This window comes from Carassius auratus, chromosome 27, assembly GCF_003368295.1.
Source record: "Carassius auratus strain Wakin chromosome 27, ASM336829v1, whole genome shotgun sequence".
Lineage (NCBI taxonomy): Eukaryota > Metazoa > Chordata > Actinopteri > Cypriniformes > Cyprinidae > Carassius > Carassius auratus.
Window position 1 is genome coordinate 9,332,871 of NC_039269.1, and position 15,223 is coordinate 9,348,093.

The following is a 15,223-nucleotide window of genomic DNA, read 5'->3' on the forward strand; positions in this document are numbered from 1 at the left end:
CATGTTTTAAGAATGTTTTGCAAAGTATTCAAACAAAGTAGGATTCAGATATTTAAATTCTAAATCACTGAATGAATACTATCACATATATAACAGACACACACATGGGGAGGAAAGGGTCACCGCAGCATATTTGCTTCACATAATGAGTCTTTGTGTGGCGGTGCAGGCACTGGATCAGGGTGGGCAGTGACGCTACAAGTTCGTCACTAGTGCGGCACTAACAGGCCTGCGGACCCTCACACACAGGCTATTAGTGCTCTCAGAGGGGCCGACATGCAGCGACTGTGTGAGGGACTCCAACTCTGTGGCACACTTCAGAGAGAGCAAGAGCTTCAGTAGAGCCACCGAGCCTCCCACTAATTCAATATAACCAGTCTACCCTTTTTTTGGCCAATAATATTTCACATACTTATCTCTCTCTCTCTCAATATTTTCTAAAAATTTTGTATTATTATTTGCTGTTCTCTCTTTTTGGTCAGTCTTTCACTGTAAAGTTAAATATCATGATCAAAGAAATCAAATTGTTTATCCTGAATAAGCACATGCTGGTTTTTGATATTCTAATAAATGAAACACATCAAAATGAAAGGTGCTTCTTAGCTGATTGTTTTCACCTTTTTTTGCAATTTGGACAAATACCGGAAAATCATCATAAATATGTGAACATTCATAATTAATAAGGTAATTCAAAATAAATACTGTTAAGTCTGAAATCAGTACACATTTATAGTACATTATGGAACACTTGTAATAAAAACAAAATATATTATAACTAATATTATAAAAGGTATAGTTCCAACTCAACATTCTGATTAATTAGCCACATCTGAAGCCAATGTAAAATCATGCTTCTGTAATGATATGAAATGTTTCTTAGGGAATGCTTGTTTTCAACCATTGTAACAAATACCTAAACAGCATATACCATGATTAATCCACTGCTGATGGGATTGGTAGCTGTTTATGGTGAGTGTTTTTCACCGATAGCTCCAATTAGGGTGGATGAGGCTCTACAGGGCTACACCATCAGACTTCTGTCCTGAGGATGGTGGGGAAGACCTTCATGTCAACATGGGTATGTGATCCTCTTCCCTAGACTATTGTCTCATCACAGAGACACAGTAGACCTGTGAGAGGAAAGCAAAAGAGATAAGATCATCTTACAAAACCAAGGCAAATAAGCAATAAGTATTTAGAAGCCTAAGAAAATAATATGATTCTTATTTAAAGGTGCAGTGTGTAAATTTTAAATTACAACCAACGGAATTGCAACAAGCGATGCTACGATGCTACGGTGGCCAACACAGGTAAAGATGTCGTCAGTAAAGACAGCAGACACCTCTTTACAGAGGTAAATTAAGGAATTGTATTTACTTAGTTATTCAATAAATCGATGTAATTGAGAATGTTAATGTACTTGTTTATCATTGTGTCAGTGCTTTATTCGCAAGAACAACAAAGTGTCTAAACGCACTCTGTAGAACAATTCGTCTGTTAGGGCTACTGTAGAAACATGATGCCGACTTCCATGTAAGGGCACCTGCGGTGTATGTAGATAATAAATTGCTTAATCTAAGGTAATAAAAACATAACAGTCCATTAATAAAGGTCTTTATACACCTCTGAAAACATAGTTCTGCATATTATATTTTAAATAGATTGTTGCAAATATTACACCTTGCACCTTTAATAATATATTAAAAATAGACAAAGTTTGATACATATTTTACGTTTCAACCCAAGTGAAGTTTATTTGATTCAAACTGACGAACTCTAAATGTTTAATGAATAACAATAAAAACCTATTTTAAAATAATATTTATTGACCAGTAAGTGTTATTTATGATTATTTTATATGTTTGACAAAATCATTGGTAATACCTCATTTTTTATCTATATATTGCTCATGGCTTGACTGAAAAAGTGAAAGTGAAGTGACATACAGCCAAGCATGGTGACCCATACTCAGAATTTGTGCTCTGCATTTAACCCATCCACACACACAGAGCAGTGAACACACACACACACTGTGAACACACACCCGGAGCAGTGGGCAGCCATTTATGCTGCAGCACCCGGGGAGCAGTTGGGGGTTCGATGCCTTACTCAAGGGCACCTAAGTCATGGTATTGGTATAATCCTCCTAACTAGAGTTAGGAGTCAAACTCTCTAACCACTAGGCCATGACTTCCTCATTGTCATCTGAAAATTTATGTTAAATGGATAGATGCATTGCACTGCATTGCTTTCTTGAGGAAGTTGACAACATTAGAACTAGAGCGAAATATTTCAGTCTTTTATATTACAGATAAATGCTGATCTTTTGAGCTTTCTGTTCATCAGAGAACCCTACACATGAATCAGTTTCCACAAAAATATTAAGAAGCATAACAGTTTCTTCATTCATAATAATACAATTATTTTAAGTAGCAAATAAACATATTATGATTTCTGAAGGATCATGTGACACTAAAGACTGTAGTTAGATGCTGCAAATTTAGCTTTACACCACAAGGATAAGTTATATTTTAAACATATAACAATAGAAAACAGTTATTTTTAAAGTGTAATAATATTTTAGAATGTTGCTGTTTTTTACTGTATCTTTTGGCAAAATAAATGTAGTCTTGGTAAGCATTCTTTTAAAAACATAAAAATTAAATAATAATTGCACTGTCCATGGAACGGACCTGACTCACATTTCACTGCTGGTTCTATACAGTATGCTCTATATAATTGTGTTTGTGACGAATAAAAATATTCAATCTTGAATCTTGCCATGGTCACTGAAGTCACTCTAAATCTCAGTGCCCTCCACGTACGTCTATGTCTGTTTATCTCCTGTTATTGTCACTATTTGTCTGAGCCTCATCACAAGCATTTTAATGTCCAGTTTTCCCCTGTGCTAACTATGCAAATGATAAATAAATGCGTCTTGACCAGACTTGATATACATTTAATGAAGGCATTAACCTTTGTCCTAAATGAAGTGCTGCTGTTCAGTATAAATTTTTAGCTGCACATAAGTTGCGACTGTCAATTTGGTGATTTCGGCTCTTCACAATCTACTTGTTCAGAACCTGTTTTTATACAGTCTATGGTTCAGATACAAACATCAACATCAGTATTATTATAGTAAGTTACAGTCAGCTCAGCTGGGTTGCTAACATACAGCCGGCGGATTTGAATGACATGGCCAGATCGAGGAGAAGAAAAAGGATCAGAGTAAACGAAGTTAAACCTATCATGCAATGGCAAGCCACGACCCTTTGGTTGCTGAAACGCAATCGGTGTTTTCAAAGAAATAAAAACACTGCACCCAGGCAGTTCATCCCACAACCGGAGAAGCTGCAGCAGGTGCGCCCCCCTGCGGAGCTCCGCAGAACTCCCAGTATTACAGAAAAAAAAAAATCGTACATAACTCTTAATTTTAATAAAGATTATCTATTTGAATTTGAGACTTTAGTACTTGCAACTTTTAAGTTCTTCTTTACGCACCAAGAGCTTGTAACACTCCAAAGAGAAAGGAAAAATGTAAACTGCATCACATGACCCCTGTGAGGGATATAAGGAGCTGATGACAGGACAAATGACTTTCAAATTATTCAAACAAGTGTATTTTCACACGCTCATTGTTTTTATGAAAGAGTAACACAAGTTGCTCTTTCATAAAAGCAAAGATGTTGGATAGCCTTTATATATATATATATATATATATATATATATATATATATATATATATATATACATACATACATACATACATACATATATATATATATATATATATATATATATATATATATATATATATATATATACACACACACATACATACATACATACATATATATATATATATATATATATATATATATATATATATATATATATACACACACACATACACACACACACACACACACACATATATATATATATATATTACATATATATATATATATATATATATATATATATATATATATATATTTTTTTTTTTTTTTTTTTTTTTTGAAACTGCTGACAACAGATCAACAATCTGTACCTGTCATCCTGCAGGTTGTTTCACCCATGACAGCTGTTTAACATCTGGGGGAAGGAAAAAGCTAAAGACCTATATTCCGTTTTAACTTTAAGCTGATGTCCCATGTGCCCTTTTTGACATTAAAAACAATAACCACTGTTGCAGAACCTTTGCTAGACTCACTGTTTCACAATCCACAATGAACAATCAGTAATGCAATAAAACAAAGGAAATGACATTAAAGATTATGGCTGTTTGCAAACATGATTACTTTAGGAATTCTCCTGAATCACGAATGCCCCAAAAGTTCATCATCAATCCTCATGATCAATCCCAAATTCTGTCATAGCCTATCCAGTTTCAGGGTTTTTTATGTCTTTAGCTCTGAATGTAGTAAAGCTTGTGATCACCTTGTTGACTGGTTGATGGCACATGCTAAAGTTCATTAGATATAAAAGCTTAGATCATGACAACACACTGATGCTTTTGCAAGCACCAAATAAATAGTCAATCATAAAAAATAAAACATTTAAAGTTATGTGTATTTTGGGGCTGTTGTTTAGTCTACTGGCAAGTGGGCACATACTGACACCTACTGCCTACTGTGTCCTCAAAAACTTGAGCTATATAGCGCCAACTAAAGGAATTGTTGTCAATGCTGCAAAAAGAGTTAAAATATCTCTGTCTTGCCCAAATTTACTGCTGAAAATTAGTTTTAAACAGTTGCAGAGCAGCCTATTGCAAGTATCAGGAAAATACTAAGTAAACCTTATAAGAAATACAAAACTTATTAAAACAATAGCAGACAAATAAAAATGACACATTGTTGCTATCAAAACCATTTATTAATTTATGTTTTAATATTAATGTTGATTTAGGTAGTTTTAGCACGATTTGATGATCTTCCTTTTTTTTCCCTGTAAGATAGAACATAGAACTGTTAGGAGAGGCTTCTCAAGTTTTACCTTCAGAACATCCATATTTACCCGTATATTCATTATAAGGAGACAAAAATATGAACAACAAAAAAATTAATGTTTGCACATAGCAAAACCTTAAACTGGTCAGCGCTACTGTACATTTGCAATTACATCAGTAATATTCATTTCGCAGGTTACGTTTAGCTACACTGTTTTAACACATAAATGTAAGTGCGTGTAATGCTGAACTCACTGGATATGCAACATGGCGTTCTGAACCCATAGATCATCAGGGTTGGCACAGACCTGTCTGTTCTTCACCGTAGTAAAACTACAGGAGAGAGAATGTTCTAGATTAAATACTGCAGATATTACTAATTCTAATCTAAGACAAAACCAGTGTTGTTCCTCACATGACAGCCTCTAAATTGCAGGTCATGGTGGCGTCCTGCCGGGTGAAGTCTTTCAGTCGGAGGACAGGAAAAGGCTGTGATGAATACTTGGTACAGCACCTCACCGGACCTTAACAACACATAATGCCACTTAATGACACATCCTCAGGTCATATACTTCAATGACACTTACATTATTAACTATCCGCATTTGTTTAATTTTATTTATAAATCATATTTAAAAATTGTATTAATTGAAATAGTTTAGAATCAGTATGAGTCTGTTCATTGTGAAAGCAATTAAATGTAGTCAGTTAAGTATGAACATGATTAAACTATAGATGTTACATTAGTTCAAATGTTTTAATCAGTAATATTCAATTTGCCACTGAATTAAGACATAAACCCATCATATCACTCTGCAAAATGTCTGATTATTAAGCATGGCAGCATCTCAGCTATATGACGAATGTGATCGTCCCAATCTTAAATGTATTAAAATGCACGTGGTCACATGTCAAGAGCAGCCTTGGGAATCCAAAGCACTGAAAATTACTTGAAACCAAAGACACTGTCTGAAAAAAAAAATCAGTTTTACTTACTGCTTTGACTCAAGCTGACCAAGACACACAGCAACAGCAGCAGCACAGATGACGTCAGGACGAGTCTGCTCATCATGGGAGGGACACAAGACACTTACAGGCGATGAAAGAAAAATGAAATTGATCAAAATTATTCAACAAGTTGAGGATAGTTTTGCGGACAGCAGCAGAAGTGTTGATGGTGATGATGAAGATGAAGTAGAGCTCTCTTGGTCCACATTATCTGCCATCCCCAAAAGCTTCATATATAGCTGTACATGAGGGGAATTTGTGGACCACGCAGCAGCGTCACTGAGTGGTGGAAGACTGGGGGAAAATCAAGGTGTCTCGAGTTAAATATTAGTAGGTCAGCTAAATCTGTCACACTTTGTGATACTATCACAAGTTTGTAACCACTGAAATTACTGGTTTAGACACAAAACATCATTAGTGCTGGTAAATATCATTCAAAAAATGTAAGGGATGCAAAACAAACTGCAGATGCAAAAAGAAAAAAGAAATAGTGAAAATGGAGATACTATTTTAAGAATAGATTATATCTTAAAAATAATAATAAAAAAGTAAGATAAAGTTAAAAAGTGTACCTATAGGTAAACATGTACAGTAGATGGATGCTTTTCCTCAACATGAAGACTTTACATTAAAATGTACAGTATGTATACTGTATGAGTTGTATATTTTAGGTGTCATTTAAATAAATCAAAAAATTAAAACTGAGAAGATCCTAAAACTAATTCTGATTTAATTATTATACAAGAATGCTAAAAATGTACCCAAATAATATATAAATGTTTATGTAGTGAAAAAGAAAAAGTAAGTGTAAAAATTTATATATTTATATATATACTGTATAAACACATACAGGTATTGAAAACATGTTCTTCTATTTTAAGTCACATTGGACAAAAGCACTTTCTAAATGCATACATGTTAATAAAAAAATGTCTTTGAATCTCCTTGGTAATTTATATGTTTAATGTAACCAATGTCATCTAGAAGTCATAAAAAATCATTAAAATTATAATTTTGACTTATTAAAAAAATTATATATATATTTAATGGAAATTAGGTAGAACACTGTAAAAAAAAAATTATTATTTTATTGAATTCTAATTATTTAAATTATTAGCATTTATATTTGGTATTAGGCCAAAATGCAACACTTTAAAATACAAACAAATAAAAGTGATGTCTATAAAAAGTGCAGATCTTTGCATATGACTTCATCACATCTGCAGTGTCTGAACTCCTTTTCCATTTTATTCTAGACAAAGTAATGCAAATGTTCATTAAACATTAAACACTGAGCACAGCTAAGACAGTTTTTCAACGACTATTTTCCATTTGAAGTGAGCTCTTTTGCATTTTTTCCAAGATATGGAATCTGTGAATAATAGTAATGCCTGTGATAGAGGATGAGTTACTTGAGTTAAATATAATTTCTATGCATACATTTTCACGACAAAATAATTGTAATAATAGCATCAAGTCAAACATTTCGACTAACATCCAACAGTCAAAGGCATCCACCTTTCCTGGAAATCAAACACTCTTCAAGATTCTCTTATAACAGCTACAGACCAGATCACAGCCTTTGATGGGAAAATAAATATTATATTTGGCCTGATATGACTTAAACCATACTCTAATTCTAGTCCAGACACTTCCCCCATTTTAAAAGATCATAAGTGTATTTCATAGAAATTAAACTCGAAATGTCACAACACCTCTCTATACCTGGAGGTGTAAATGAAAGAATGTGAAAATGTTTCAGTAAAACCAACACAGAGAGCTCTGCTTTTAAGAAACATTAAAACAGATGTCTAAAGTCCCGCAGAAAGACTAAAGCAAAGGCTGTGGGTTTGAAGGGAAGTGATTCATTGCTAGATGAGCCACTGTAAGGCTCTGTTCTCACTCTTATGACCTATTTCACCCTTTGATTTTAGGACTTGAGTTACATAAACATTATGACCTAATGGCGTGTGGAAATGAGGACGCTGCGGAGCATGTGAGTATAGTTCAGAATTATCCATTCGTGTGCAGTTTTTTCTATCAAAGATGTTATATAATCATAAAAAAAACAAAAAAAAAAACAATTGCATTCATTAACTTCATAATAATGCATTCATTCTATTATCAAAAGGTTAAGGTTTGTGGACATTCCCACTTCCTGGTTTCAAAAGTTCCATGTCAAATGCACTGTGTCGCTCTTTATCAATCATTATCTGAACTGGTCATTCCAAGTGGTTTTAAAGTATGTAAAATATTCCATGTGTGGCAGTGACTTTGAGAACAAATTTAAATATTGGTCAATGACACTTTAAATAGTGAAGGTTTTTATTCAACAGTAATTTTAAAGGAATAGATCACTAAAAAATGAAAAAAAAAGAAATGCTGAAAATTATATTTTCAGGCCATCCATGATGAAAATGGGTTTATTTCTGTATAAGAACAGTTTTGGGGTAATTTACCATTACATCATTTGCTTATCAATGGATCCTAAAGTAGTCCAGTTCATTAATGTCTTGTGAAGTAAAGAAAAAAAACTATGTTTTTGTAATAAACTAATCCATCATTCAGACATTATAACTTTAAACTGTTGCTTCTGGCCAAAATGCAAATTCATAATCCATAATAATGCTTTCTCCAATGAAAAAGTCCATCACCTGATCCATTGGCGACCAACTAATGTAATGCAAAATTTCTCCAAATCTGCTCTGATAAAGAAACAAACTCATCAACATCTTCAGCAAATAGTTTGGGTGAAATACTAATTTAACAATATCTACAATTAGTTTATAATAATTATTTAAAAAGTTGCTAAAAATGAGACATTATGTATTTCATTTTAATTATTAAATTTTTCATTAATTATTTCCAAGATATGGAATCTGTATATAAAAGTACTGTCTGTAATAGCTGATAATTAGTTGAATAAAAAATAAAAAATAAAATATAAAATAAAATCTAGTCAAACACTTAGACTAACATTTAGCAGTCAACGCCATCTGCCCTTCCTGGAAATTAAACACTCATCAGATTAACATTTTTTGGTGAATTATTCCTTTTGAAACCTCTAATATATATATATTCACCAGAAGATCCTAATAAAAAAGTTCACCACATTTTATTTCAGCATAGTTGTAAATTTTTGTGTGGGTTGAAAATATTTTAAAAGTGAATCAGCAAATAACATAATATAACATAAATTATTCCTAATGTGATAGTCACAGTACACTGCATAGGTGCAGTAAGCTTACTTGTAAAGAATAAAATCTGAATGGGTTTGTATCCATACTGAGCATGGAGATAATTGTTAGTTTATTTGAACACTTGTCTTTTCATAAAAAAATTAAAAAAACATTAAAAAAAAAACCTGGCTATGAGTTCTATACTAGACTAACTGAGACTTGTCATGGCACTTGTATACTGTTGTTGTTCTCTTGTTGATCTGACTGCTTCTATTGTTCTCATTTGTAAAAATGATCAACTGCTAAATGATTAAATGTAAATGAAAGATTAATATAATATAATATAATATAATATAATATAATATAGACAAAAGTAATGACAGCAGAGTCATAGTATCAGATGTAGTAAACTGTCACACACCCTTTGGCATTTTCAGTGATGTAATTTTATATTGCATAATATAAAGCTATGTTACAACATACTTTCAGTCCTGGATTTCTTTTTTCGTTGTTGTTTTTTTTTTGTTCTAGTGGCCTTCAAGTTGTCCTCCTGGAGTTTCCTACATTGTTTCTATCAATTGCCAGTAGGAAACATGTCAGATATGTTGTTGGTTCACTCTCTCTTTCAGGGAAGTAAACATTAAAAGTCTGTGTTCTGTGCTTTCCCTGTGGTTGATTTTTCCTTTGTGTTCTTCCTTGTTGCACCTGTTTGATAGACAGGCCAGATAAGATCTCATTGTGGCTCATTTTTTTTGGACACATGTACTTCTGTATACGTATGTGTGGAAAATCCTGTATCTGTATGTCCAACCCTTTAAATAGAGATACACTGTCTCAAACTGGCACATTTCTCATCTGACTTGCTCTGAGACGCTCACACACACAGACAGAGACAATGACTCGCATTTCAGCTACAGTGATCGTGCTGCTGGTTGCAGCTCTCAGCGTACTCTGTACAGATGCTTCTGCTTTGTGTAAGTACATTTCTTTAATTGTTTCTAGAACTGGAGCTATTTGCACTGTCGCAGATTAATTTTTAAGTTTTACAACTTCACTGGGAAAACGGTTTTGTTTCTTAGTTTTTAAAATCTGAGGTTCGTGATGTGAAGATAGTTTTGTAATGATTAAATGATGTTACAAAATCTAAACTATTATTGTTGTGTTTACAGCATGTTGTAGGAAGTATACGAAAGGAAAGATACCAATGGCAATTATTAAAGGATTTTCCATTCAGACCATGATGAGAAACTGCCACATTGATGCTGTCATGTAAGTATAAGATGCTTTCTACATAAGGTGCTTTTTGTATTGACTGACTATATGCATAAAAACTGATTCCTAGAGAAAACCCTAACCAAAAGATGCTACTTTACCTCACAGATTACACACAAAAAGAGGCAGTAACATTTGCACAGACCCCTCCAAACGCTGGGTGATGGACATTGTCCATAAGCTGAGGTAAGCTTGTAGATGTGTGATTCTTGTAAATAAATAAAACAAATGAACATTAACAAACACAGTACTGAAATTAAAGCTAATGATTTCTGTTTTTCTGATTTCTCTTTTTTAGGGAGAGAGTGCAAGTCATCAGCAGAAAACATTCAAAAGACTAACTTTACAACTTCTGTGGTTAAACAGATGTTACTACAAGAAAAATTCTTTATGGAGGAGGATCTATTTCTTTTTGAAATTTACATATTTACTCTGCATATTTTTATATGCGTGTCATTTTAAACTGTGTTGCTATTCAATTAAACTGCATTCAAATGAATTTTCTATGTAAAGAGAAAACCTGCCTTTTGCATTTAATTGATGTTCTTATACCTCAATGAAACTGTACAAAATAATGATAATATTAATAAATATATCTTTACATTCTCTATATGAATGATTGTCAGAGTCTTTGTACTACTATTTATTGTTTTAAATATGCAAATGACACAACTATTCTTGACTATCAACATTCCATAACATATTTTAGCACATGGAATGATGAAAATTTTTTGACATCTTAACATTTCAAAGACTAAAGAACTGGTTTTAAGGTCCTCAAAAACACAGATCCATCCCAGTACTGACATTAACGGGGAGATGGTTGAAAGAGTGGAGTATTTTATACACCTTGGCATCACATTGGATGATCATCTCAGTTTTAATCAGCATATCTTAGGTATCTATAAAGGCTGTCAACAGAGACTTACAGTTTTCCGTAAAATTAGCAGCTGTCTGTTCAGCCTCGTCTTCTTCTTCTTTTTTTATTATTTAGCCCGTTCTTGTGTGGTGCCATTTGTTTTTTTTTGGTGTGTGTTTTTTTCATATACTTACAGCTGTGAACAAGAACAAACTTTTAAGATACCTAATTTGGCAAGTACAATTATTGGTATTCCTACTCCAAAGTAATTCGGAGTGTGTTACTTCAACTATTTGGAAAGTACATATAATCCTAAATAACCCAGATCACCTTCTCCATCTGTATTTTATCTTTCTCTCATCTGGCCGTAGGTATACACCACCTATGTGTAGGAGGACTAACTTTAGTAAGAGTGTTGTTCCTACAGCAAAACATGCTTTAAACACATGTTAGTAGGAAATTATTTTGTGTGTGTGTGTGTGTGTGACTGTATTGTGGCAAGTTTGTATGCTCTTGTAAGGTACTTGTCTTTGTGTTGTATACCTTCTGTGAAATACACACACACACACACACACACACACACACACACACACACACACACACATATACTGTATATAATACTGGGTTGGACTAACCCAACTATTGGGTCAAAAATTTAATGTATACACACACACACACACAATTAACTTCACAAATTGTAATGTAGAAATATGCACTTTCTGTAACGCTGCTTTGAAACATACCTGAAAACCAATTATCCAATTTTTGGGAATATAAAATTAATCACTTTTTGGGAAACAATCAATTACATGTAGCAAAAGGAGCACACACACACACACACACACACACACACACACACACACACACACACACACACACACACATATGTATATATATATATATATATATATATATATATATATATAATGTTACAAATAATTATTATAGAATACACACACAGTACGATTAGTTTTAGGACAATATCTAACAAAATAAATGCAAGTTAGAAGATGTAGCTATATTTTTTGGCTCAATGATAGATTCACACAAAGTGCATAGACTGACATAGCAGAGAAATTCCAGGATTGGATCAAAACAAGGTGTGTTCAATAATTTGCTTTGATCGGGCAAAGAAAGAGCGAGAGCTTAAAAAGCTTTGGGACAAAAGTTCTCCATACATCTGCTTCAGCTCTGGGAAATAACCTAACTGATGTCATCTAAGAGGAAGCGTCGGAATGCAGGGTAACGTGTCAGACAAACCTTGAAAGATAATCTGTCAAATGAAAACTGACACATGCATTTTTGTTCTCTCGTGTGAGGAACTTGATCTAATAATTAACCCGCCCTCCGCAGCGCCACACTGTCCGTCACCGCGGTCTGAGACAGCACAGCAGCCGCAGGCGGGCGATCTCAGACCGGATGGGAGGGTGCACTTATTAAACAGAGGCCTAGGTGTGGAGTTGGTTAGGTATTCGTTATGGCAAAGTTTATGGTTGTAGTTTTAATTTAGGCTTTGGGTTTTATAGGGCCGTACTGACGAAAAAATATGAAATGCTTAGGAGATCCACACGGTGTCGCCCTCTTCTATATTTCATTGATTTAAACCAGCGATTGCAGCCAGAGATTACTAATAACAAGAACAACAGTTTTTACTTTGTACTCTCCTTGGCCAGAATCAGAACTGCAAACTTTCTTTCTTTCTCAGTAGAACGAGCATAAATAGATACAAGGTGCTCAAAATTATATCCTTAATAAACATATCCGGATCTTTTCTTAATTTTATTTTTTTATAATAACAATAAATAAATAAATAAAATAAGAAGGAAGAAAGACATAATTCCTTGCAAAATGACCGGAGTAAATCATACCGTTTGTTTTTAATAACTAAACAGGTGCAGGCAAATTAAAGGGATAGTTCACCAACAAATAAAAATGTAGTCATCTTTTGTATTCATCCTCGTGTTGATCTAAACCCTAATTATTTTTATTTCTTCAGTGGAACCCAAACCTTTCAGAAGGATATGATGCAACACTCACTCTGTATGAGAGGATATTCCCATATTTAGGCTAGAATTAAAAACATTTAGAAGTTGCATTCTGATCTAGGCCTTCCAAACATTTCAAATTATTTTAATAGAATAATCTTCCAAATACACACTTTTCATGAAAAGCCTATATCTTTAGATTTTTGTTAATTAAGTTCAAGAACACATTATATATTATTTTATGGTCCACTTTCTGTTTTACATCTTCCCCAAAATGAATTTTTGGCTGCTTCTAGGGACGTTTTTTAAGCTATTTTGTCCTCTCAATTACAACCACACACTTCCTGCAGCTGAGTGGTTTAATCACCAGCGACGCTCTCCAGTCAAGCCATGACTGGCAGTGACATCATTGCCTCGCTCCTCTCTGCACTGCTGCACACACAGAGGACTTCCTGCTGAATAATGGAGAAACACACACATTCCTAAACACCCACACACACAAACAGGAACTTCGGCGAAAAAAAAAGCTCCACTGCCCAGATCTAATCTTTCCTTTTACGCAATTGCAAGCTGAACGGCAAACTTCCCCCAGCACATGAACTCACACACGTATGAATGTCTAATTGCTGTTCATATTAGCCAAAGCTTTTTAGAGCTAAGATCTCCATTTCAGAGTTTCTGTGAAGAAATCTTGGGTCATGCACTGTGACTAAAGCCTATTGCAAAACATGAAATGGTGCCTAAAGAATCCACTAGCAGTGAGAATAACTCAGACAGACAGTGTCATTCTGCATTAGCTATGTTTGATTATTTCATCATCTGCAGCTCCAGGCTAGGAGGTCTGATCCTGGTGCAGAGGATCTGACGAACGCTGTGGCCCTGCGTTCTCACAGAGCTGCACAAGAAACTAACTCATTTAGGGCTTGAAAAGAACCGAAAAATCCTAATTGCTAAGTCTATTGGTTACTATGGCACATAGGACATAGCATCTTTATCTTCACAGCATTGTGAAATATTTCTGTAAAAAATATTTTATAAATCTTTTCTGTGCATTGTGCTCTGTGGGTTATAAACTTATAAAATTACAAAACCAAATCAGAGCATAATTCTCAGGGAATTCTTTGAGTTCACTCAACTTATTTTAAGAATGGACCACTCTCAGATTTACACAAAGGGAATATTGCTGCTCATCCTAAAAGTTAAGTCAATCATTGCCCTCAATTTTTTAGGGGTAAGGTTCAGTTTGGGGCCTAAAACAAACATTGTTTTCAACCAATACCATACTTACAGTAATGACTAACACATTAAGTTTACATACTGTTGTATTTAAATGGTACTTAAATACAATATTATTGTCACACACCTGGACTCATTTAATGTTTTTGCCCCAGTGACCCAGTTTCTGTCTTCCGTGATTAGTTCCCAGGTGTGTCTATTATCTTCCTCATGTGTTCCATGTCCCTGTTAATTTAATGATTCCATCCACCTGTGTTTCCCCAATTATCCTTTGTACTTAAGCCTTGTCCTTTCAGTTCTGTTTTGTCGGGTCTTCATTCACCACTTGCTACTTACGTGTGTCTACCTCTGTGCTCCATGTTGGATATCCCCTGTGTTGGATATATTAAAAGCCTTATTCTGTTTATCCTCGACTCCGTATTCCTTCAGGCAGCGTAAACCGTGACAGAAGACCCGACCAAATAAGAGAAAATAGAAAACTGCGTGTTCTTCCCTCCGTTTTGTTTTTGTGTTTTCAAAGTCTTTTCTTTTCTTAGTGTTTCTATGGATCCCCTCTATCGTCCCGAATTCCTCATCCTTCTGCTGAAGCAGGAAGAACGCTCTCTCGAGGACCACACCAGATGGTTTTCCTTATTAGCTAATGCCACCAGCTACCCGGACGGCGCGCTCTGCACCTTCTACAACACCAGCCTGAACTCCAAATGCAGAGCGTTGTCGTCCGAAGATGGTCCTCGAG

The 15,223-nt window shown here is 34.3% G+C and overlaps 2 protein-coding genes across 2 annotated transcripts; one reads left to right on the top strand and one right to left on the bottom strand.

Moving 5' to 3' along the window:
• Window positions 1-4,856: 4,856 nt before the first annotated feature.
• On the bottom strand, window positions 4,857-6,244 carry LOC113045414 (monocyte chemotactic protein 1B). Its single transcript, XM_026205800.1, has 4 exons — window positions 5,945-6,244; window positions 5,364-5,472; window positions 5,204-5,281; window positions 4,857-4,947 (listed from the first exon to the last, which is right to left on the bottom strand). Exons 1-4 carry the CDS (start codon window positions 6,018-6,020, stop codon window positions 4,905-4,907), a joined length of 306 nt encoding a protein of 101 aa, XP_026061585.1. The 5' UTR covers window positions 6,021-6,244; the 3' UTR covers window positions 4,857-4,904.
• Window positions 6,245-9,681: 3,437 nt separating this feature from the next.
• Window positions 9,682-10,847, top strand: LOC113045415 (C-C motif chemokine 20-like). The gene is made up of 4 exons (XM_026205801.1): window positions 9,682-10,109; window positions 10,305-10,404; window positions 10,516-10,593; window positions 10,706-10,847. Exons 1-4 carry the CDS (start codon window positions 10,031-10,033, stop codon window positions 10,746-10,748), a joined length of 300 nt encoding a protein of 99 aa, XP_026061586.1. The 5' UTR covers window positions 9,682-10,030; the 3' UTR covers window positions 10,749-10,847.
• The last annotated feature ends 4,376 nt before the right edge of the window (window positions 10,848-15,223 follow it).